At 39.8% G+C, this 24,982-nt stretch overlaps 1 protein-coding gene across 7 annotated transcripts in view; it reads left to right on the forward strand.

The window, feature by feature from the left end:
- Positions 1–24,982, forward strand: part of FKBP15 (FKBP prolyl isomerase family member 15) — a 70,659-nt gene that overhangs the window by 37,116 nt on the left and 8,561 nt on the right. For 5 of the 7 annotated variants that reach the window (XR_005219111.1, XM_037851155.1, XM_037851156.1 and 2 more), the window contains 14 exons: positions 103–210; positions 3,176–3,278; positions 3,741–3,847; positions 5,161–5,275; positions 6,690–6,799; positions 7,103–7,210; positions 7,659–7,753; positions 8,576–8,678; positions 12,299–12,470; positions 14,940–15,076; positions 17,457–17,612; positions 18,434–18,586; positions 19,611–19,736; positions 21,137–21,244. Coding sequence is in view for 6 of the 7 variants with exons in the window: in XM_037851155.1 (XP_037707083.1) it covers positions 103–210; positions 3,176–3,278; positions 3,741–3,847; positions 5,161–5,275; positions 6,690–6,799; positions 7,103–7,210; positions 7,659–7,753; positions 8,576–8,678; positions 12,299–12,470; positions 14,940–15,076; positions 17,457–17,612; positions 18,434–18,586; positions 19,611–19,736; positions 21,137–21,244 (1,701 nt within the window). In the remaining variant the exon portion in view is untranslated. Of the gene's footprint in view, positions 1–102; positions 211–3,175; positions 3,279–3,740; positions 3,848–5,160; positions 5,276–6,689; positions 6,800–7,102; positions 7,211–7,658; positions 7,754–8,575; positions 8,679–12,298; positions 12,471–14,939; positions 15,077–16,249; positions 17,613–18,433; positions 18,587–19,610; positions 19,737–21,136; positions 21,245–24,982 lie in introns of those variants that run through there. The other 2 variants (XM_037851157.1, XM_037851161.1) reach the window with 2 other exon arrangements.

The raw sequence follows: 24,982 nt of genomic DNA on the forward strand, positions 1-24,982 counted from the left end.
GGGACTTGTTGATGGATTTGATACAAGAGCCCAAGGGATAAAGCTGCTTGTAGGTAATGAACAGTGATCACAGTGATTTTTGTGACATTGCTCTCTTTTTAGACTCCTGATACAGTCAAGGCCAAGTTGATCTCTCGGATGGCTAAAATGGGCCAGCCCATGTTGCCCATCCTCCCACCACAGCTGGATTCCAATGATTCAGAAATTGAAGTACGTCCCCTTGTCTGCATTAGAATAAATAGAGCAGATGTTGCCACCCTCTGTTCCTTTGGTTGCAATTACTGCCTTTTCTTCTGCCTCTAATCCAGAATCATTATTTAGATAGTTTACATGCAAAATGTCCATGTGTTTCTACTGTGTTTATCACTTCTCCTAAGAAGGAAAAGCAATTCCATTTACCTATCACAAAAACAAGGCAGTTTAAGTAGTTAATTTAGCCTGTATTTACTAGACTCTATAATGGCAATGAAGATCACTCTTTGAACAGCATGATGCTCAACCCATAAGTAACAGGTATGCGATTCCTGTTTGTTACAGCCCAGGGTGCGGGAGGGGGAGACTTTTGCAGCTGAAGGACTAAAGGAGACACCAGACACATTATGAGGCATGAGCTTTTATTTAGGGTTTACTTGCAAGGAAATGGAAGTTAGCTGCTCTGAATGGCAGTGGGTTCAGAGCTTAGTGTTTAGGTACTCTGCACTTTAGGGGGGGCTGATCAAGCCGGTTATAAGGGCCTCACATTCCAGTGGGTATGAGCATATAAGCACAGCAGCGGGAGGTGGGGGGTATCCTGTGACATAGGGAGGGATTGCTTGTAGTCAGCAGGGAAAGGGGGAGGCTTGTAGATTATCTTGTAGATAATAGTATCTCAGGGAGTTTCAGGGAGGAGGTAAACTATAGATCTTACAAGGAGAGAGTAGGTCAAACCTAACTGTCCTGGGCCCCGGGCTTCTATACTGTTTGTTGATTGAATGTTTAGATCCTTTTGGGAAATGTCTTCCCACTGATGTTGCCCATTAGCAAAGATCATACTGATTTGTCTTTTGGATTGTATTTGGTCTATTTTTTATTTAGAAGTTCAAGAGTTTTATTAAAATATCTATCCATTTTTTTGCTTGCTTTTTTTTTTCATTTAGAACTTCTTTTTTTAATAATTCAATTTTATTGAGATATATTCACATACCATGCAGTCATACAAGCATACAATCAATTGTTCAGAGTACCACCATATAGTTGTGTGTCCATCACCAAAATTAATTTTTGAACATTTTCATTACCATACACACAAAAGTAATAAGAATAAAAATTAAAGTGAAAAAGAACGTTAAAGTAAAAAACAACACTGGGTGCTTTTTTTTTTTTTTTTTTTTTTGGCCCCATTTTTCTACTCATCCATCGATACACTGGACAAAAGGGAGTGTGATCCACATGGCTTTTCCGATCACATTGTCACCCCTCATAAGCTACATTCTTATATAATTGTCTTCAAGATTCAGGGGTTCTGGGTTGTAGTTTGATAGTTTCAGGCATTTACTGCTAGCTATTCCAATTCATTAGAACCTAAAAAGGGTTATCTATATTGTGCGTAAGAATGCCCACCAGAATGACCTCGACTCCTTTTGGAATCTCTAAGCCACTGAAACTTATTTCATTTCCTTTCACATCCCCCTTTTGGTCAAGAAGATGTTCTCCATCCCACGACCCTGGGTCCAGATTCCTCCCCGGGAGTCATATTCCACATTGCCAGGGGTGTTTACACCCCTGGGTGTCAGATCCCACGTAGAGGGGAGGGCAGTGATTTCATCTGCCAAGTTGGCTTAGCTAGAGAGAGAGGGCCATATCTGAGCAACAAAGAGGCATTCAGGAAGAGACTCTTAGGCACAATTATAAGCATGCCTAGCTTCTCCTTTGCAGTAACAGTCTTGCTTTTTGCTGCTGGTATTATGCTTAGGAAGCCTTCCTACTTTAAGGTATTGTAAACATAACATGTATGTTTAAAAATACTTGTTATTATTTCATACTTAGATCTAAAATTTTAAGTCATTTGGAATATGATATAAAGTAGGGAACTTTGTTATAGAATTGATTTCTGTCTGGCCCCTGAAAATGAAATTTAGATAAAATAATATTCTTAGAAATAAGAAGAAAACTTATTAAAATTTTAAGTGGTACTTATCCATTTTAGAATCATTTAAAGCATAGCTAAAGGAAGAAGAAACATATATTTTAAAAAGGACATTCTTCTTTGTATATTGGTTTGTAACCTGATGTTTTAACTTAATGTTATATCATGAACATTTTATTAATATTAACACATCTGCATTACCTTTAAAGGTAATGTATTCTAGTATTCTATTATATTGATTTATCATAATTCCTCTTACTCTCTTGTTAGACATTTTGGTTGATTTAGACCTGTAGTGATCTAAAACTGGAATGTTTTTCCAGAAGAGGATATCGGGGGACTGAGGGTATGTTCTAAAGTAAAAGAATGTCACAAAGATTTCAGCCCTTGAACTATAGCAGATCATAATCTCTGCATATTGTGCCTCAAATGTTCCTATTCCTTCTGTGAAGTAGGAAGATGTTTAAAGGATAACTTTGTTTGGAGTCATAGTAAGGACCAACCTAACCTTGATTTTATAAAAAGGGAGAATGGGGGAAAGCATCTAAAATGATATTATGTAAAAATAGCATGCTGAGGAGGTACATTAAATCTTACTCTTTATCTGATTTTCATTGAGTACTTTGAGACATGTGGAGATTATTTGGCAGAAGAGAAGAGGCTGGATTATTCCCTGGGTTTCCTTACAAGAGACCCCTTTTCTGTGGAAACAGACTAGGTTAGTCTTATGGCAATTGCTGGTTTAGAAAATGATACCTTCTGGAAAACTATTAGTTTAGCTGCTTCGGGCCATAAAACTTGAGCAACTTGAAATGCTTGCGGAAATAAACTATATTTAATTATTTGATATGCTTTACAAGGAGAAAGGATCGAAGTCTAATGCAATAGAATAAGTATTTTCTCCCCTCAACCCACATTTTACACTCCTGGCTTTTTGCTTGCCTTTCTTTCCTCTTTTTTTGCCTAAAAACTCTGTGTTGTAAGTGGGTATATGGTGGACAGTCATTCTCAGCCTTCAGTTAAGGACCAAAACCGTTGTGCCTGTTTTAGGACGTGACTGCCCTGCGAGGGGCTGGGCAGCCCATGGTGACTCCGTCTATGCAGCCCTCTCTTCAGGCAGCCCATACAGTGTTACCGCAGATGACCTCACAAGGTAAGGAAGCTCTGTGAGGCTCTTTGCCCTTGAACTGGGTCAGTGCTAAGATTATCATCACTGTTCTTGAATTAGTACTGAGAACTGGACTGAAGTGAAACTTGTCAGTTTGTCCCTGGGCGGGGCATTTTCAGGCCTAGAGATGCATTTGTTCCACTTGCTTTGTCTTTAGCTGTATTACATTGTCAGTTTTGGAAATCTGCACTCAGCTAGTGAGGCATCTGTCTCCCTGTGTGGTGGTTGTTTTGCACTTCCTGTCAGCCACACAGCTGATGGAATCATCTGCCTGAGTCAAGGAACTTGAGAATTCCCTGTTTCCTTCCACTGTAGAGTTAGCTTTGGGAGACTAGGTGAGGAAAGTAGTCAAGTCTGAAGCATGACAGCATGTATGGTGCTAGTCCAGACTCATACCAAAGAGAAGCAAAGGATGGGTAACAGCAAACATTTCTTGCTTTATCTTAGCTCCTCAGCCTTCTGTTTCTGGGCTCCAAGCACCTTCTGCTGCCTTAATGCAAGTTGCACCTCTCGATTCCTACTCAGCTGTATCTGGAAATGCTCAGTCCTTGCAGGTAACAGTATTTAAAAACCATGTTAATTATAAGCTGCTATTTATTATGGTTCTAGTCAGTCTTTTTTTTTCTTTCTGCCCAATCAAATAGTTGCACTTCCCAAAAGTCAGAGTTTCTTTTTTTCTCCTTCCCAAACCACCATTTTCTCGTCTGTGAACCAGGCAAAGGATTACCTATCTTTACAGGTGCAACAACCAACAAAGCACCGAGTACAAGGCCTGGCACATATTAAAGGCCCAATCAATGTTTGTTTCCTTTCTTTGTCACTCATTTCTAGTTGAGGGGTATATATTGAAGTCTTCTGTGTTCCGTTCTCTCTATCAAACAGCTGACAGGCTGATTCGGTACTGTACTCAGCTAGAGGGCTCTGGGTTGGGTGGAGGCTGTATGGAAGATGCAGCTAGACTTTGCTGTCTAGTTATCCTCCAGAAGTGATCTCTTAAAGTGGGCTTTTTTCTGTCTTCCTTGACTGACTGTTAGCCTGGGTGGTAGAATCTTTCTTTTGCCCCAACACGCTTGGTGGATAAGACACTCTCCCAGCAGTAACAGTGGGTCACTTCCTTGATGATTCTTAATGGGGTGGGATGGTGGCAGCAGTGAGCAGGGTGTATCAAAATGGAAAAAAGTGCCCTGCCGCCCCCCCCCCCCCCCGCTCTCTCCCTACCCTCCCAGTGGAGAATTACTATCCTTTAAACTAAGATTTTCTTAAAATAGGTGGGCAGTTATGTTTGTCCATGGAAATGAACAGTATTTCCTTATTTCAAGGGAGACTATCCATGGATCATTAAAACAATAGCTGCTATTTATGGAGCATTTACTATCTGCCAGACATTTAACTTACCAGCTGTTAGGACTTTTCCTGTATCAGTTCCTTTAGTCCATACAACAACCCTAAGAGGGTATTATTATCTTCCATTTATAGTTGAGGAGAATGAGTCTTAGAGAAAAACAAGAGCTCTTATCACACAGATAAGAATGTGATACGGGAGAGGCACTGTGGCAGCTTTGGAAACTACTGATAAATTTTAAAGTTTAAATAAGTTTAAATGTTTTAGAAAATTAACAGGACTGGAGAGTGAATTCCTACTTAAGTAAATCACTTGACTACTTCAGTGTCTGAATACCACTGGTTTACATAGATAAACTTCCTCTGTCTTTCTCATTCAAGGCCAAATCCCAATCTCCTGCTCCAGCTGTAATGAGTTTAAAACCCCTCTCAGTTTATTCATCTTACTGCATTAACGAAGAATGTAAGCAAAAGAAAGAGAGACATGAATGTTTTGTATGGGAGCAGTAACTGGGCCTTTTCTCAGCCTTATGCAGGTACGCAAGCCTACGCCTATCCCCAGGCAGCCACCGGCACTTCCCAGCTGCAGCCTGTCCGGCCCCTGTACCCCGTACCACTCTCTCAAGCTCCCCATTTTCAAGGTAGGGAGCTTCGCCCTCAACTTGTCTTCTGTTCTTCTTGTGCTCTTCTTCCTCCCCTCTCTTTTCATTTTTAGTCTAGTAACTCTTTACCCTTTATTTCTTTGCTTTTTTTAAACAGCTTGTTGAGATATGGTTTGCCGACCATAAAATTCACTCATTTTAAGTGTACAATTCAATGATTTTCCTAAAGTAAATTTATAGAGTTCTGCAGTCAGTACCACAATTGAATTTTAGAACATTTCCATCATCACAAAATGATCTGTTATACCCACTTTCTGCCCTTTGTTTTTTGCATTATTTCCTGCACGCCCTTTTTACTTTCTCTGTCCGAGTGGCTAAAGTTTATAGAAAGTAATGGAGGATGTTGGGAGAAAGGATGACTGTGTGTATGTGTTCAATGTCTCAGGTATCTACATTGTTAAATTTTTTAAATTATGAAAATAACATACTCATAAAAATTAGAACAATATAAAGGATACTGTCCTTCCCCATCATTAAAATCCCTTGACCCTAGGAAACTATTGTTAATGGTTTCTTAGGCAACTGTCAGATATTTTCTATGCATGGAATAGTCTGGGCATCTTGAATAAAAAATAAATACATAAAATAGAAACAGCTGGGATGGAACCCTACTGTCTTGTTCTGCAGTTTGCCTTTTTCACAGTGATCACCTCTGGTATTAGGATAGTGGTAGGGAGAAGCAAGTATATCCTATAACATAATTTGTGGTTCTAGAGTGGTAAGGGTTTCCTGGATGCAGCCTTTCTCTGGAAGCCCTCCCCCTTCTCCTTCTGGAAAACCCTTTTTCATCCATAGAAACTGTCATCTCCTCTGTGATGCCTTCCCTGGTTGTTATCCATCCCTCTCCCCTCTCCCCTCAGGGACATACCATGTATGTATATTGCCGAAGAGTTGATTTTGCTTTTTTTCTGTGTTACTTTTGTACCTCAGACAAGGTCCCTTTTTTTCATTTAAAACACTTTGATATAATTACCTATTTACATGTCAGTATCCCCATTAGATCACTAGCTCACCAAGGCAGGCACTGTTATTCTGTTCACTGCTGTGTCCCTGATACCAGGGACAGTACCTGGCATACAGTTGGATGAATTGAGAAGTGGTCTGAGTATTAGTGCTGTGGCAATCCAAAGAGTACATACCTGTGCCCTTGGACCAGACTGTAGCCCTTAATGCATTTTGCAGGAGCGTAGCTTAGTTGTTGTTAGCTCCTGAGCCCTTTTGCTTCTACTTTCTCCTCTACATTTCCTGACAGTGTGAAACTACCTACAGCATTTCCTAGTATATAGAAGTGTTAATTTCTTTTTTTCCTTTGCCAAAAGAGCTATTGGCTTTTCCTTATATGTTATCCTCTGCTCCAGTTCCGTAAGTTTCTCTTTGGCTTATGTCTATTTAGGTTCAGGTGACATGGCTTCATTTCTCATGACTGAAGCCCGGCAACATAACACTGAAATTCGAATGGCAGTCAGCAAAGTGGCTGATAAAATGGATCATCTCATGACCAAGGTGATTGAGTCAGGGTTGGGGCTGTGTTTAAGTGGGGGTAGAAACAGGGGGTACAAACAGGGACCAAGCAGGACATAGGTAAAACTCTTCCCTTGTTTCCTGAATTCATAGGAATTAGCAGTTATTTCCCTAGAAGGATGATTATCATTATTTGGGGATCCAGTTAGCAAAAGAAGACTCTAGCTGACATTTAGAGATGGTCTCAGAAACTTAGCCCCATCAAAAAAGTGGTCAGATCTTGGGTAAGTTACCCTTTTTTCCATTTAAAAGTTCCTCAGGGTCTTTTTGGCATTCCTTTTGTAGGTTGAAGAGTTGCAGAAGCATAGTGCTGGCAATTCCCTGACCATTCCTAGCATGTCAGTTACAATGGAAACAAGCATGATTATGAATAATATACAACGAATTATTCAGGTGAGAGTGATTTAGCCCTCAGTTGGGAGCTCCTGCCCCTGCTCTCTCTCCAGGGGACCTGCCCTTTCAAACCTCTACCCCAGAATTAGAGAACATGTGATGAATGCAACCCTGGATTGAGAAAATTTTGGAAAATCCAAAATGACTTAATTTGGGCCATGTGACTTATCAGTGTCAATTTAGTCAAAAGGAAACATCTTTCTGATCATATTTCAGAATTTCACTTCATTTTATAGCCATTTATACATATGATCCATTCGGCAAAGTGATTTGTTTACATCAGTTATGATTTAATGTGTTGTTTTTAAAATTGGATCTGTATGGACATGAGTTCTAGTTTTTTGTCTCTAAAAATGTAACAATGTCACACTGTCAGTTCAAATTGATTCCCTTGTATCTGGCACTTTTCTCTTAAGGTTAAATTGCACATCATATATTTTGAATTTAGGAAAATGAAAGATTGAAGCAAGAACTCCTTGAAAAGAGCAGTCGAATAGAAGAACAGAATGACAAGATTAGTGAACTAATTGATCGAAATCAGAGGTAATGACAGGTACAGGGCACTAGTTGGGACAGATAAAAGGGTTTAATCTGTAAATGCCCAAATGAAATAGACATCTTTGTTTAGGGCAGTGTGTGTGTATTACTGTTATTTCTGTTTTCTGCCTGTCATGTGAATTATTGTTTGTTTCCTGAGAGAAATTTTGGTAGAAATAGCCCAGTAAGCTGTGGTGTAGGGCAGACCTGTGCTTAAATCCCAGCTCTGCCCTTCATTTGCAGTGAGACTTAGCATTTTATTTTTCCTTACTGGCCCTAGATTCCTCATCTGTGAAAATGGTGTTAATACTTTAAAAACCCAGACATTAACTCTTATTCTCTTCTGTGTGGGCTGTGTCTTTTTTATCAACTAGAGCTCAGCCAAACTTCAGATTTCTATATAAAACCCATGCATTTTGTAATTTTTGTGGAGCCTTCTGAATATTTGGGGAATCATGGGAAGATGTCACAGTATACAGCATCTCACTTTAAAAATCCTCCCATATTTCTCTTTCCCAGTTCTCTTGTCTCCCACCTGGCCAAAATGGAGGAGTGACTCTCTCTTCCTCTCTCCTCCTTCTTGCCCCTGCTTACTCCCATCTCCTTCCTCCTTGATTCCTCTCAGCACACACCCACTCTCATCTTTATTATGCAGAGCAGTTCACCTAGGCCCAAGTTCTTACGTTCAAACCTGATTACTTCAGATCTGAGGAAATCAGAATGCTTTCAAATGGTTTTTGATAACAGTACAGGTTGATGTTGTGAGGACTGAATGCATTGGGCCGTGCCTGGCACCCATTAGGTGCTTTCCCCCTATTTGTTTCACAGGTATGTTGAGCAGAGTAACCTGATGATGGAGAAGAGAAACAACTCACTTCAAACAGCCACAGAAAATACACAGGCAAGAGTATTGCATGCTGAGCAAGAGAAGGTAAAGTCACTGGGGAGAGACCAGCCCAGACCAGGAAGTGTAGAGCTAAGGAGTGGTCCTGTGCATGTACTTAGCCATCTGCTTTTCAGCAGAACTTGTGCCATCACTGGGAAGAGAGCAGATTTTATTACATTCATTCTCCAGGTTTGATACAGTTTTGCAATACCTGATCTTGGTCATTTGCTCAAGGTAAGAATTATACTGGTTATGAGAAGCTAAATTTATTCTTTTGACAAAACCTGTTGTGCCAGGTAACTGATATGTAGGTTGTTTTTTAGTAAAATTTAGGGTTGTTTACGTTGATCCTTCGTCTCTGGCAGCCAAAGTGTTTTAAAATCGTGCTGTTTGACTTCAGTCATTTCAGGGTCAGGAAATTTGATCTGTTACTGCAGTAACTATAAGAAAAACTCTACTGGGTCTTGGGTTGGTACTGACTGACTCTGAAGCCCACTCCCTCCTCTCTTACTCTGGTGGCACTGTCCAGAATGGATTCCTTCTTGCTTGGGCTACACTCCTCAGCTGGGAGATCTTGATCCTTTCATCTGCTAGCTTCTCAGTTTGAATAGTTTATATTTTGTATTTGAATTTTCCCTGGTAATGTGAAAAGTTGAGGAATGCACTTTATATAACTTTAGACACTTTTCCCATATTCTGGTAATGATGCAAATTCCTTACTTACGTCTTCTGCTTATCTTCTTTGTGTTCTCTTAGCCATGGTTTCCAGGGAAGTCATGTCTTTGACACCTTATCTTCAGTTAAGCAGTGCCTTGCCCTGTGCAGCCCTGTCCAGTGCTGACCCTGTTTCTTTCCCATTGCTACTTTGCTCCATCCCTCGTTGTGGCTGACTCCTAATGCTTAGAGGCAGCCTGTGTGTGATAATGCTACCATTAAGTGGTACCTGAGTCACTTCCCCACTCCCCCTAAATATACTTTTTACTGATTCTTCTTTTTTTGTTCTCCATTTCCTTTATTCTTTCCTCATTTTTTTCTTTTCTTTTTTTTTCTTAAGCCTATCAAGCGCACCCAGCTGTTATTGTTTAAGGCTAAAATGATTACTATAACGTGTTCTAGATCACTGGTTCCCAAACACTGGTCTGGCTGCCTCAGAATCACTTGGGGAGCTTGTTTAAAAATAGTGTTCTTAAGCCCCACCTCCAGAGATTCTAATTTGGGGTATCCAACTGAGGTCTGAATCTGAACTTTTAAAAAGCATCCCTTGATTCTGATACATAGCCAGGTGTAGGAATCACTGCTCTTATCAGTGACTCTTTTGTCAGAATCTTTGGAGGTGACATCTGGACACCTGTGTTTTTAATAGGTTTGCCAAGTGACTCTCATGTTGAGTGTCAGTGTTGTTTGTGTGTTCCAATAAAACCTATTTCCAAAAACAGGCAGCAGGCAGATTTGGCCTCTAGGTTATAGTTTGCCAACCCATGAATTAGCTCATTAATTCATCTAAATGTTTCACATTGATAAACTCCAAAGATGTTTGACATGGTGCATTGAGCCCAGTAGATGCTCTGTCCATAATAGCAAAAACAGTGGTAATAATAATAACAGTGATAATAGTTAACATCTGTCAAACACCCACAAGGTTCCAGGCACCATACTTTATACAGATCTGTTTGAGGGACTCTCCTGGGCTGAGTATCACTATCCTTGATGAATAGGATACCAAGTACCACAGGCTTCACTTGGTTTCCTTTATTCCAGTCAAACTTCCAGCCTGACTCTCCCTTATTTTTCTTTTGGTCTACAAACACAGCTCAGAAAATTATGGTTCTTTGTTAAGTGTTCAGTGAAAATTTGGTAAGTGAAATTATTTTTCTCTATGACAGGATTAATATTTCCACATAAAATCATGGAACAATGGTTAAAACTAGAAGATCTATTAAAGGTCATCTAATTTAACCTTCTTATTTTACAAAAGGGCAAACTGAAGCCCAGAGAAGGCTTGCCCCGGATCTCACTACCAGCCAGTGGCAAAGCTGTATTCTTTTTCCTATGTCAAATTGTCCAGTTTCTTTTGTGCCATTTTCCTGCTTCTAACTGGAAATCTTTTCTCACTCTTTTTCTGAACTTTTGATTCTTCCTGTCACTGCTTTTTTTACCCAGCTCTCCATGTCAGTAGCGGAATTTGATCCAGGGTGGGAGGCAGGGACCCTTCCCATCCACTGTGTAGGTTACTGGTGTGTCTGCATATACGTATTTTTCCCTAATTTCAGAAGTTGCTTCTGTTCATTCTAGAAAATTTAGAAAATACAGATAAGCAAAAATAAAAGAGAAATCACCCATAATCCTTCCACTAAGAGATAACCATTGTTAATATATTATTCATCCTTTCACTGCTTTCTCTGTACACACGTGTGTGTTTGGGTGACATTATTACTTTTTATGCTTCTAATACTTTTCTAGCTAAGGACCTGAGGTAAAAAGAACTTGTGATTTACCTTCCAGTGGGATGACTCCAGAGTACGTTGAGCTTTTGCTCAACACCCTGCTTGTCCTTTGATGAGAAAGTGACCATCCATGCCATTGCCTCTCCCCTGGAGTTCATCCCCCTCCGGTGGCTTTAGCTGCTGCTGTGGCCTTGTGAGAGTGCTCGTTGCTCTGATACAAGGGAATTCTCTGAGCCACAAATAGATGTAAAGTTCTCTGAGCATTGTGTTCCGTTTTCATTAGGCCATTTAAGGCAGGACAGTAAAAGTTTTATTCTACTTGGGGGAGATGAAATCCCTCTTGAGTCTGGAAGTTCTAGTTGCCATTGTCTTCTGTGTATATATAACACAGGTGAATACCTAAGGCTGCTGAACAGCAAAAACCACCATCTCAGAGCTCACTCTGAAAGTCACATACATTCTTAGACATTCAGTCATAGCCTATTTATTTTTATTTTATATCCAATTTTAACATGTTTGATTTCCCCACTTTTAGGAGATTCGAAAAGTTAGATTATAATGGAAGCTAAAAAATGGATAAAGTCTTTGGAATAAGGCAAGCCATGTGGAGACAATGGAAGCCATGAGAAGGGACAAGTGGTAGTAAGAAAGTAGCAACTATCAAAATGCTTGTAGAGTACAATAATATAGGCTGTTTGGGGTTGGAGAGACTAGTCACCAGCAGAGCAACCACTGCCTTTGCTGTGATCTGAGTGAGTCTCCTGTATCAGTTCAGGTGAAATATATTTGGTATTTGCCATTTGTTTATAATTCCCTTTCATCCTCGTTAACATCAGCCTTAATATAATACACAGAAAATCATTAGAGGGTTTGCCACAGTAGTCATTTTAGTTTCATCAGATGTAGCTTGAAAATAGTTGGGTCCTTTAGAATAAAGTTGAGCTCCTGTTGGCTAGCCCAGAGCACCATTTAATAAAATGCATAGAGCTCTCAAGGAAGTTGAAGTGTTCCCTTCATTAGCTCTGTTCTTCCAAGGACCCTTAAAGCAGTTACTCTCATGTGACTGAGCTGTACAACATTATAGAACTAATAGTAGAACTAGGTAGAGGTAGAAGTTGATTTGCCAGTTCAATTAGCATAGAGTTATGTGAGGTTGGGTCATCACTTAGAGAACAAGGAACACCCACGTTTAAACTGTCGTCATACTTTGTTATGATTCAGGCCAAGGTGACAGAAGAGCTAGCAGCAGCCACTGCACAGGTCTCTCATCTGCAACTGAAAATGACTGTTCACCAAAAAAAAGAAACAGAGCTGCAGATGCAGCTGACGGAAAACCTGAAGGAGACAGATCTCCTCAGGGGCCAACTTGCCAAACTGCAGGCCAAGTTCACAGGTATGCCCTTTGTGGAGGGGGCTGGGATTTTTGCCATTAAAATTTAAGGAATTACAGTTTCCTTCCTTTTAATCCATTTAGCTTAATGCTCATATAGTTTGTTAGGGACTGAGCTAAAAATTAAGGTGGACCAATATAAACCCTATATAACTGTCTTATATGAAGGACAATGAAAGAACTGACTATTCATTAGAATTGATTGCTTACCGTAGTTTCCCTTTGTTTGGGGGAGTGCTACTTTCAGTATCGTTGGTACTTTGATTGGCCTCATATGCCTGAAAGAGTTAATGTGCTCCTCTAACCTGTGACTCAGTGGAAGTTTAAGAAAGAGGTGCTTCCTGTAGTGATTGCCTCCTTGCTATAGGATCGATTATCACAATTCCTCATCCTGGCACTCAAGGACCCTCCAGGTTGGCCTCTATATAGTTACTACTGCGTTACTTGCCTTATTTCCCATTACATTGCCTTAGTCATCCTGGCTCTAAACGTACCAGCCAGCCTGTTGGCTGTTCTTCAGTACCTCTTATAGTTCTTGTCTTGCTTTTTTTCATGGTGTTCTCTGAACTTGGTGTGCCAAGTGCATCATCAGTATTTGCCTCCAGTCTTTTCCAAAATACTAATCATGTCTCTAGGTCTCTCCGAAATTCTGCATCTTTTAGAAGTTGCCTCCAGAATATTTGATCTTACCTTTAAAATCCTTTATGTCTTAATACTTTATTATGATAATTATTATAGTCAGCCTTTGATCAGCACTATTTATAGGTCTGTGTTTTTCCCTCTAGGATGCAAGCTTCTGGAAGGCAGGAATGTTTTCTTGCTCATCTTTATAAAGTTCTTTCCTCCAAATTAGTGTTAGCCTGGTACCTTGTACAAAGGTGACGTGTAAGACATGGTGACTTGAATAGAAGATTTAGGAAGACCAGCATGGTGATTCATCCACCCTGGTGTGTTTAAACAAATGTGGAGGGCAAAGATGGGCCCAATGGTCTAGGTGAAGCTTGAGCAACCATACAGTTGGGAAGAAGCGAAGTTCATTTGCCTAATAGAGAGCCAAAAAGCACATGTCAGTTGGTAATGTGTTTTCTTGAAAATAAATCCTTTCCCTTTTAGAGTTCCACCTGGGGCCACATGAGGCAAACATGTTAGACAGGTTTTGATTTGAATGGAGATACTGTGATAACCTATAATAATTACCTCAAAAGTGCCCATAAGAGTCTTGAAAGTTTGAAAAACAAAATAAATTTTGGTGCATTAAAAATTTAAAAACTATTTCCAATAGCTTTCTTTGAAAAGGGATGTTTTGAAAGCAAACTCTTGATAGAATGTCCCAGCTACCAAGAAAGTTGAGAATACCTTACTCAGGCAGGGAAGAAAGGCCTGGACCAATACCAAACAAATCTGGATCTTACATTGTGTGGAGATGGTGACTGGAATGGAATTGTGGTGGTGGTGGTGGTGGTCATGAGATCTGTTTCAAAGGTAGTCTCTTAACTGTGTTCTGGTTTGCTAGAGCTGCTGTTATGCAAAATACCAGAAATGAATTGGCTTTTATAAAGGGTATTTATCAAGTTACAAAGTTACAGTTCTAAGTGTCCAAACTAAGGCATCAACAAGATGATACCTTCACTGAAGAATGGCCAGTGGCGTCCAGAACACCTCTGTCATCTGGGAAGGCACGTGGCTGGCGTCTGCTGATCCTTTGCCTCCTGGGTTGTGTTTCAAAATACCTTTCTTCAAAATGTCTCCAGGCTTCTGTCTTCGCTCCTCTCTCTCAGCTCCTATGTGTCCTTGCTTCTTTCTCTCAGGGCCTTTCTCTGTTAAGTGTCTTGGGTCCTTTCTTAACTTCTCCAGGGCCAACCCTGGGCCTCATCTCTTAGCTTAGAATCTCCAAGTGTCTTTCTGCCTTCAACTCCAATCATCTCCAAGCGTCAGCCAGCATCTGGGTCTGTTTTGGCTCTTAGCTTCTCTCTTAAATACTTCAGTGAACTAATCAAGACCCACTCTGAATGGGTGGGGACACACCTCCATGGATATAGTCTAATCAAAAGTATCACCCAGTTGGGTGAGTCACATCTCTATGGAAACACTCAATCAAAAGGTTTCACCCTAATCAAAAGACACAAACCTGCCCTCACAAGATTGCATTAAAGAACATGGCATTTTGTGGACCGTGATACATCCAAACTGGCTCAGACTGCCTGGAACATTTCCATTTTATATGTGTAGAATGTGACATACATGTATAGAGATGTGACTTACAGGATAAATATGGGTTGGTGGGAGAGTCAGTTTATGGCTTGATAAACCTTACTGCTGTCACTGAGGTGATGCTGAAAGAAAGGTGTGGAGGATGCTTGTGTGGTAGGATTGGGGAACCACAGCATGCAGCTTTTAAAAAGCTGTTGAAACACCATGTGGCCCACTGCAGCTCTAGTTCTGCAGCTAAGGCTGTCTGCTGTTCTAACCCAGAGCTCCAAGAAACATCTGAGCAAGCACAGTCCAAATTCAAAAATGAAAAGCAGAGCCGTAGACAACTAGAACTCAAAGTGACATCTCTGGAGGAGGAGCTGACTGACCTCCGAGCTGAGAAGGAGTCTCTAGAAAAGGTAAGTTCTCTGTTGAATTCAAGTGGCCAGGATTAGCTATTTAATAAACATTTTTTACCTTTAAAAATTACAAAAGTATATACTTGTAACAAATATCAATAATACAAAAATGTGTAAACTAAGAAGTCAAGTTTATCTTTTCCCTCTCTAACCTCATGCATTAGAGGTTACTAAACAGTGTGATGTATGTATACATCCAGATTATTTTATGTGTATAAAATACACACACACACACACACATATGCACACATACATATACACACAGATAGCATTTTTTTAATAATGGATCGTGTTCAACGCTCTGTTTTATTAAAAAATATATAATGAAAATTGTACTACATAAATACATATAGATCTTTCTCATTCTTTTTAACTACTGCATAATAGTCTACTGTGAGGCTTCACCATAATTTTTTTAACTATTCACCTATTGATGGATATTCAGGTTTTCATTTTTTCACTATTTCAATGGACATTCTTACAGCATATAACTATTTTTTGCATATCTGTTTGATTATTCCTGTAGGATAGATTCCTTGAAGTACAATTGCCAGATCAGAGGAAATGCTACACATCTAAATTTTTTTACATATGGTACCAAATTATCCTGCCAAGAGTGTGTTTACTTACACTTTCAGCACTATGTGAGCATGCATATTTCTCCACATCTTTGCAGCTCTGCTTGTACTAGTTTTCTAATCTTTATTAGTTGATTGGTGAAATATATTTTGTTTTAATATGGCTTTTTTATTTGTAGAAAGCTTTCATATATTTAATATCTATTCTGTTTCTTCTGTGTACTCTTTTAAATATCTTTTACCCTTTTTGGTATTGTAATATTAGTTTGGTTAGTAACCTTATTGAAGGTATCAACTCCTTGTCAGTCATATATGTTGCAAATATTTTTCTAGTTTGCTGTCCTTTAATTGAGATTATCTTTTGTTATATTAAACTTTTAATATCAGGGTAATAGCCCCGTTGAACAAAGCAGACTCCTTTCTATCTTTTTATATGTTCTATAACAGTTTAAATATGAATAAAATTAACTGATCTTTGTGGTTTCAGTAACTGTCACTAGTTATACTATTTAGGCCTAGTGTCTCTTTAGGGGGCAAATCTTGGTCTTTGTTTTCAGTTTCTTCTACAATATTACCAGTTCTTTTTAAAAACCAGTTCTTGGCAGACACCACCATCCGCTGCCGCACTCTTTCACTTGCCACGATGGTCAACCCCACCGTGTTCTTCGACATTGCCGCTGACGGCGAGCCCATAGGCTGCATCTACTTCGAGCTGTTTGCAGATAAAGTTCCAAAGACAGGAGAAAACTTTCGTGCTCTGAGCACTGGGGAGAGAGGATTTGGTTATAAGGGTTCTTGCTTTCACAGAATTATTCCTGGGTTTATGTGCCGGGGTGGTGACTTCACATGCCATAACGGCACTGGTGGCAAGTCCATCTATGGGGAGAAGCTTGATGATGAGAACTTCTTCCTGAAGCATACAGGTCCTGGCATCTTGTCCATGGCTAATGCTGGACCCAACACAAATGGTTCCCAGTTTTTCATCTGCACTGCTAAGACAGAGTGGTTGAATGGCAAGCACGTGGTCTTTGGCAAGGTGAAAGAGGGCATGAGCATTGTGGAAGCCATGGAGCGCTTTGGGTCCAGGAATGGCAAGACCAGCAAGATCACCATTGCCAACTGTGGACAAATTTGATTTGTGTTTTGTCTTAACCACCAGACCATTCCTTCTGTAGCCCAGGAGAGCGTCCCACCTCCCCTGGTCTGCTCACAGTATCCTATCATTGTGCTCTTGCTGCAGTTCTTTGGGTTCTACATTATCCTCCCCCTTCCAAGTCTAAGTTTATGATTATGAAATAAAAATTAAATAACAACAATAACAAAAAAAAACAGTTCTTGTTGGTAATTTGTCTATTTTCAGTTTTTCATTATTGTAAGACACTACTGTAATGAATATCCCTGTAACGTAATCTTTATGAGCATCATTTATTGACTCCTTAAGATAAGTTCCAATTTGTAGACTTTATGGGTGGGTGCATTTTAAAAGCTTTTACAGGCCTGTCAAATTGCCACCCAGAGAGGGTAGGAGAGTGTCTACCTCCCTGTACCCTCATGAATATTAGGATGGTCCCCATCTCTTAACAGAGTCGTAGATGAAGCTCTTCTTGTTTTCCTTCTTCTCATCACAATTTTTCTTAGCCAGTAGCCAAAAATATTAAACATATAGAGAAAATGAAACTAAGGAATGAATTGTGTCCAGAGTGGAATAAGGACCCTGTGAGGTTAGTAACCACCGCCACCCCACCACTCCCATTTATTCTGTTAAAACAGCTAGAACTGATGGTGGTTTCCTTATTTCTAAGAACCTCTCAGAAAGGAAAAAGAAGTCAGCTCAAGAGCGCTGTCAGGCTGAGGAAGAGATGGATGAGATTCGCAAGTCATACCAAGAGGAGTTGGACAAACTTCGACAGCTCTTGAAAAAGGCCCGGGTCTCCACAGACCAAGCAGCTGCAGAGCAGGTAAAGGGTAACTGAGGAAGTACGGAAACAGAAAGAAGATGTGAAGGACTCAGAGAGAGGGAGGGAGAGGGAGAGAGAGAAGGTTTCAGTTTCTTCCTTATCCTTTAGGGTGACATTTCTCATAGGTGATGCTCTTATGTTAGGGAAAAGTAGAAAAAGGCAATACAAATATGTGTAGAAGAGCCAGGAATCAAATGGAGAATATTCTTTCCTTTTTTTTTTTAAAGTTTAATTAAGTAAAACATGAAGAAAATTCTTTCTACAAAATATTCCAAACATGGTAAGTCCAGAGTTCTCAACCACCAGATACCATCCTTCAGGCACATGCTGGTCCTTGAAGAGAAGAGATTTATTAAGGTTATCAGGAGGGAAACAAGGGATAGTGGCTGGATCTCTAATCCATTTGAAGTGACCTTTCTTGTAAGTTCATAAGCTCCTATTTGTACATCAGTTTCTAGTAAATTTAATTAGCATGCAATAGGTACCCACAATTCAGTCAACTCTGGGAATTCTGAAAAAAATAGGTTTCTGAATTGTAAAGTTCAGGGTCTGGAAAGTAGTGATCACATTATGGCCCAGCCCTTGGTGACCTGTCTAGCCAGTTACATTTTTGTCTGGTGGTAGCACCTGTTAGAGCTCTGACAATGAATAATATCTTCCTATCTACATTAAAAAGTACATTTACATTTACTTTAAAAACAAGACCTTTTAAACAGTTTTCTCTATGAAATCTGGTCTGTTTATTTTTTTGCCTTATGAAAGATGGGCCTCGCTAGTTGTGACAGGACCCCCAGCATATGGCCACTACTTTCTCTTGGCAGCTATCTCTAGTGCAGGCTGAGCTACAGACCCATTGGGAAGCAAAATGTGAACACCTGCTGGCCTCCGCCAAGGATGAACACCTGCAGCGGTACCAGGAGGTGTGTGTGCAGAGAGATGCCAACCAGCAAAAGCTGATGCAACTTCAGGAAAAGGTATATATTGTTTTCCCTGAGCCAGACAGCTTAGGCAGCCCAGTTAATTTGACACCAGCAGGTTGTTTGTGCCTTGTCAATTTTTTTGAGCCCAAAAGATGTTAATAGCTAAAAAACAAAACTACAGTTGTTCAGCTCTCCAGTTTGTCAGTAATCTTTCACATGCTGATTTGGGATGACAGGTCAGTGTCCTGGGGAAAAGAATAGCTCCAGTTTTCCATTATTATTTGATCCTTCAGTTATTAAACAAATATTTTAGGGTGTCACTTGTGTTCCACACACTGTGTTTGGGAAAGGGCATACAAACAACTTTGCCTTCAAAAATCTCACAGTCAAGAAAAAAGACAAAGGGAGACTCAAAGATATGCATTAAGTGCTCTAGGGACCAGAAGAGAAAGTGCCTGGGGGAGCTAGGGAAGGCTTCCTGAAGGAGGTGACATTTGAGCAGAGCTGTGAAAGACAAGTAGCCTTGGTAAGGTGGAGGGAGCAGAGCATCCTTGGCAAATGTACTGCAGTGGGATAGAGTTTGGTGTAGGGGGGATCATCCAGCACATAAAGGAGAGAAGGAATAACTGGCTTTAGGGTCATGGTATGAAAACTTTCTCTCTGGATATAGAGGTCAGTTTCTTTCCTTAAAGTATCCAGTTAAAAACCTTTGACTCAGAGATGGTGGAGAGAGTCTTGTAGATGAACAGATGGCTGCTAATGCCCGGTGTTCATTTGTGTATGTGAATAGAGCTCTATCCCTCATTTTTCGTTATATTCTTGACCTGATGAGTAACAAGGTGAGTGGCCTTGTTGGGAAAGGGAAAGTGAAGCTATGAATTGAGATTGAATGTGGAGGAAATAGAATGCTCTGAGTGAGTCAGCCAGCCTCAGAAGAGGGATGGAAGAGGGTGGTCATCAGCAGACCTAGGTGAGGTAAGAGTGGATGCTTAGGATGGTTCTCCTTCCCTTGTGTTTCGTGACATCTACCTGGTAGTCCTGGTTACTGGGGCACAACCACAGTCTGTGTGTTTTGCAGTGTTTAGCCCTCCAGGCCCAAGTTTCAGCCCTGTCAGAGCAAAATGAACAGCACATCAAGGAAATGGAGAAGGACAAGTCCCAGATGTCTGGGCTTGAAGCTGCTGCTACAGACCCCTCAGAGAAGGTGAGCTGGTATTTGAGGAAAAAGCAAACCATATCATATCAAGGGATAGAATGCACATATCAAGCATTCAGAAAGAATGTGGCCATGTTGTGTTGGTAACTTTTTTCCTATCTCTAGTGATGCCCCACTTGTCTGACCTAAGTCTAATTAACCCTCAGAACCTAGCCCTCCTGGTTGCAGACCCCAAAGGACCCTGTTCTTCTGGGGTTTCAACAGATAGGGGAAGTGCCTCTGAGTTATAGGAGGGAAATGGGCAGTGGGGAGTGTGCCCAGCTACCACTAGCCGCCAATCCTCAAAGCCCAGGGCAGCTCTCAATGGTGGTTACAGTGAGGAAGAGGCATCAATAAATGGACTAGAAGTCTTGGGTACACACACCCCAGCTTGCCTGCCCTTGATTGGGAGCTCTCACGGCTAGTCCTTCTGTCACAAATAGCTGCTCATTATTTAACATTGTCCTCTCCATAGCAACAGCTCTCAATGCCTCAGTTCGTGACCAGTTATGTCTCTCTTACAGTTCTAAGAGGACTTCATTTTAGCTTTCCCCCCTCCCTGAAATTTAAATGCATTCCTTAATCACTTGATTTGGCAGTATACATTTTTTTTTTTATTAGAGCAATTAGAGCAGTTGTAGGTTATAGAAGAATCATGCACAAAGTACAGTTCCCATATACTCCTCCCTGACCTCCACATAGTTTTCTCTATCATTAACGTTTTGTATTAGTATAGTACTTTTGTTACAGTTGATAAAACAAAATTATAATTATACTATTAACTCTTACCCATAGTTTACATTAGGGTTCATTGTTCGTGTTGTACAGTTCTATGGTTTTTAAAAATTTTTATTTTGGTAGCATATATACAACCTAAAACTTCCCCTTTAACCACTTTCAAATATACAGTTCAGTGATGTTAATTACATTCACAATGTTGTGTTACTATCATCACCATCCATTACCAAAACTTTTCCATCATCCCAAACTGAAAACTCTGTACCAATTAAGCATTAATTCCCTATTCCGTATCTCCACCCTGGTCCCCTGGTAGCCTGGATTCTAGTTTCTGACATTGAATTTGCTAATTCTAATTATCTCATATTAGTGAGATCATACAATGTTTGTCCTTTTGTGTCTAGATTATTTCATTCAACATGATATCCTCAAGGTTCATTCATGTTGCTGCATGTATCAGAACTCCATTGCTTTTTACAGCCATTACAATATTCCATTGTATGTATACACCACATTTTGCTTATCCATTCATATACTGATTCACACTTGGGTTGCTTCCACCTTTTGGGAATTGTGAATAATGCTGCCATGCACATTGATGTGCAAGTATGTATGCACCCTGGCAGCATACATATTGATCTTGTTTTTTCTCTCCTCACTTCTTCACACAGATCAAGAAGATAATGAACCAGGTGTTCCAGTCCTTGAGGGGAGAGTTTGAGCTGGAGGAATCTTACAATGGCATGACTATTCTGGGGACCATCATGAATACCATCAAGGTAAAGCTGTTGATTATTTCATGGAAATAGGTATCTTGTTGCTTAAGTGCTTCCTAAGGGATGTTGAGTAAAAAATTATTCAAGCCTATTGATCAGTAACCTATGATGGCTAGAATGACTTACCTGGACAGATGTGACCAGCCTCATAGGACAGGAAGAAACAAAGTCATTTGAACTAGATGATCAGTTGTGTTAATAAGGACTGAAGAACCAGGAGTGCCCACTGTTTTCCTTTCAGTGATCATCTCTTCTTCCCTGGCTTTTTTTTTTTTTTTTTTTAATTTTAATTTCTTTTTATTGTGAACTTTAACATATATACTTAATAGTAGTATCTTTCAAAGTACAATTTCACAAGTAGTTAGAGAACAAATTTCAAAGAATGTCATGGGTCACCATTCCACAACTTCAGTCATTTCCATTGTGAAACAACATACATGCAGAAAGGTGTCATCTCTGAAGTACAGCTCAAAAAGCAGTCATATGGGTAATTTCAAAAATTGTTATGGGTTACAGTTTCAGTTTCAGTTCTTTCCTTATTATGTAATACAAGGTATATATAGAAAGGTGAAGACCTTCAAAGCACAATTCAATGAGCAGCTATAGAGCACACCCAAAGGATGCTATAGGCTACAGTTCCACCGTGTCATTTACCTCCTTCCAGCCATTCCAACATCCCAGCATCCAAAAATATATATATAATTATATAAAATTTCATTATTCATAGACCTTTGTTAAATCTACTTTGTTTGTTGCTACCCCTTCCTCTCACTTAATCTCTTTCTCCATCTTCAGGGGTGTCTAGGCAGTGAGCACCCTAACTTGTTAATATGGAAAGGGGGTGTCAACAGTATGGGGAAGGGGCCGCATCTGATAGTTGATCTTAAAGAGGATTTAAGGACTGGTTTTAGGACTTGTCTGTATAGGAACACTGGTGGATTTAAGTTTCTGAAAGATAAAACTTAGTGAGTGCATCTTTTATAGAATCTCAGGTAGGGACCTGGGTATTTGGGGACTACTTTTGTTAAGGGCATGGCTACTGTGGCCATTTGGGATGTCTTGCTGGAGCTTGCATAAGAGAAATCTCCAGCATAGCCTCTCAACTCTATTTGGGATCTCTCAGCCACTGTGACCTCAGCTTGTTACCTTTCTTTTTTTCCCCCTTTTGGTCAAGTAGGCATTTTCAATCCCTTGCTGCCAGGGCCCAGCCCATTCCTGGGAATCATGTCCCAGGTTACCAGGGAGATTCATTCCCCTGGGAATCATGTCCCTCGTGGGGGTAGGGGTGGAGTAGGGGTTGGGCTTAGAGAGAGAAAGCCTACATCTGAACAATAAAAGATTCCCTGGAGGTGCCTCATAGGCATAATTATAGGAGGGCTCAGCCTCCTGTTTTACAACTCTAAATTTCACAAGAGCAAGCCTCAAGTCGAGGGCTTGATTAATTAAGTAGTGGGTTTCTAACTTTACATAATATATATTCTATCCCAAGATAAATGGTCAGTTTCTTACATTATCTTCACTTAGTTGTACAATCATCGTCACTCTCAACTTTAAACAATACATACATAAACTTTAAACAATACATAATACATCCCAGAGCGCTTATCAGCTGCTAATTATTCATCCCTAGTATTAATGTAGATTTGGTAAAAGATTCATATTAATATAGTTATTAATACATAATAGGTAGTTTTTCCATACCACTCTGTTGTTAACCCTCTGCACCAGTGTCATACCTTATAAATATATCATGCTAACACTTATTTAGGTTTGTGGTGCTATTCTGTGGGCTACATGCCTTTAAACAACCATTTACAAACATGTTCGCCTTCAATGAGTCACTGATACTTATAAACCCATTAATGAACCATAGCACACCTGACATTCCCATACCATTAAGATCACCCTTATTATCATATCTGTACATATTAGATTATTGTTCCCCCTTTATTAGCTTCTGACTATCTCTGGGTTCTTTATATTCTGTATTATAAGACACTTGTTTTACATTTTTCACAGAGTTCGCATTAGTGGTAACATCTCTCCCTTTGTGTCTGGCTTATTTCACTCAGCATTATGTCTTCAAGGTTCATGCATGTTGTCATATGTTTCATGACCTCATTCCTTCTTACTGCTGCATAGTATTCCATTGTGTGTACATACCACGTTTTGTTTATCCGCTCATCTGTTGGAGGACATTTGGTTTGTTTCCATCTCTTGGCAATTGTGAACAATGCCTCTGTGAACATCAGTGTGTAAATATCTGTTCATCTCACTGCTTGCAGGTCTTCTCGGTTTATATTGAGAAGTGAAATTGCTGGATCGCAGGATAACTTGATATCTAGTTTTCTGAGGAACTGCCGAACTGTCTTCCAGAGTGGCTGTACCATTATATAGTCCCACCAGCAATGAATAAGAGTTGCATTTTCTCCACATCCTCTCCAGCATTTGTAGGTTCCTGTTTGTTTAATGGCAGTCATTCTTATTGGTGTGAGATGATATCTCTTTGTGGTCTTGATTTGCATCTCCCTAATAGCTAGTGAAGATGAACATTTTTTCATGTGCTTTTTTAGCCATTTGTGTTTCCTCTTCAGAGAAATGCTTTTTCATATCTTTTGCCCATTTTATAATTGGGCCTTTGTACTATTATTGAGTTGTAGGGTCTTGTTATATATGCAAGATATCAGTCTCTTATCAGATACTGATACATGATTTCCAAATATTTTCTCCCATTGAGTTGGCTGCCTCTTTACCTTTTTGACAAATTCCTTTGAGGTACAGAAGCTTTTAGTTCTTAGGAGTTCCCATTTATCTATTTTTTCTTTCACTGCTTGTTATTTAGGTGTAAGGTCTAAGAAGCGACCTCCTAATATAAGTCTTGAAGATGTTTCCCTGCATTATCTTCTAGGAGTTTTACGGTAGTGACTCTTATATTGGGGTCTCTGATCCACTTTGAGTTAATTTTTGTATAGGATGTGAGGTAGGGGTCCTCTTTCATTCTTTTGGATATGAATATCCAGTTCTCCCAGACCCGTTTGGTGAAGAGACTGTTAATGTCCCAGTTCAGTGGATTTGGTGTCCTTATCGAAAATCAGTTGACCATAGATCTGGGGATCTATTTCTGAATTCTCAGTTAGATTACATTGACCAAGTCTGCAATGTAGGTTGTTGGAATTTTGATTGGAATTGTATTGAATTTGTAATCAGTTTGGGTAGGATTGACATCTTAATGACATTTAGCCTTCCTATCCATGAACATGGAATATCTCTCCATCTCTTTAGGTCCCCTTTTATTTATTTTTTGTAAAGTTATGTAATTTTATGTGTAGAGGTCTTTTACATCCTTTATTAAGTTTATTCCTAGGTACTTGATTTTTTTAGTAGCTATTAAGAATGGAATCTTTATCTTGAGTGTCTCTTCATTTAGGTCATTTGTAGTGTATAGGAACATTACTGACTTGTGGGCATTAATCTTGGATCCCACCACTTTACTAAATTTGTTTATTAGCTCAGATACCTGTGTGGTCAGTTTCTCAGGGTTAGCCAAATATAAGATCATATCATTTGCAAATAATGACAGTTTTACTTCTTCCTCTCTAATTTGGATGCCTTTTATTTCTTTGTCTTGCTGGATTGTTCTGGCTAGAACTTCTAGCACAATGTTGAATAATAGTAGTGACACTGGGCATCCTTGTCCCATTCCTGATCTTAGGGGGAAGGCTTTCAGTGTCTCACCGTTGA

The sequence above is a fragment of the Choloepus didactylus genome, chromosome 10, assembly GCF_015220235.1.
Source record: "Choloepus didactylus isolate mChoDid1 chromosome 10, mChoDid1.pri, whole genome shotgun sequence".
Lineage (NCBI taxonomy): Eukaryota > Metazoa > Chordata > Mammalia > Pilosa > Megalonychidae > Choloepus > Choloepus didactylus.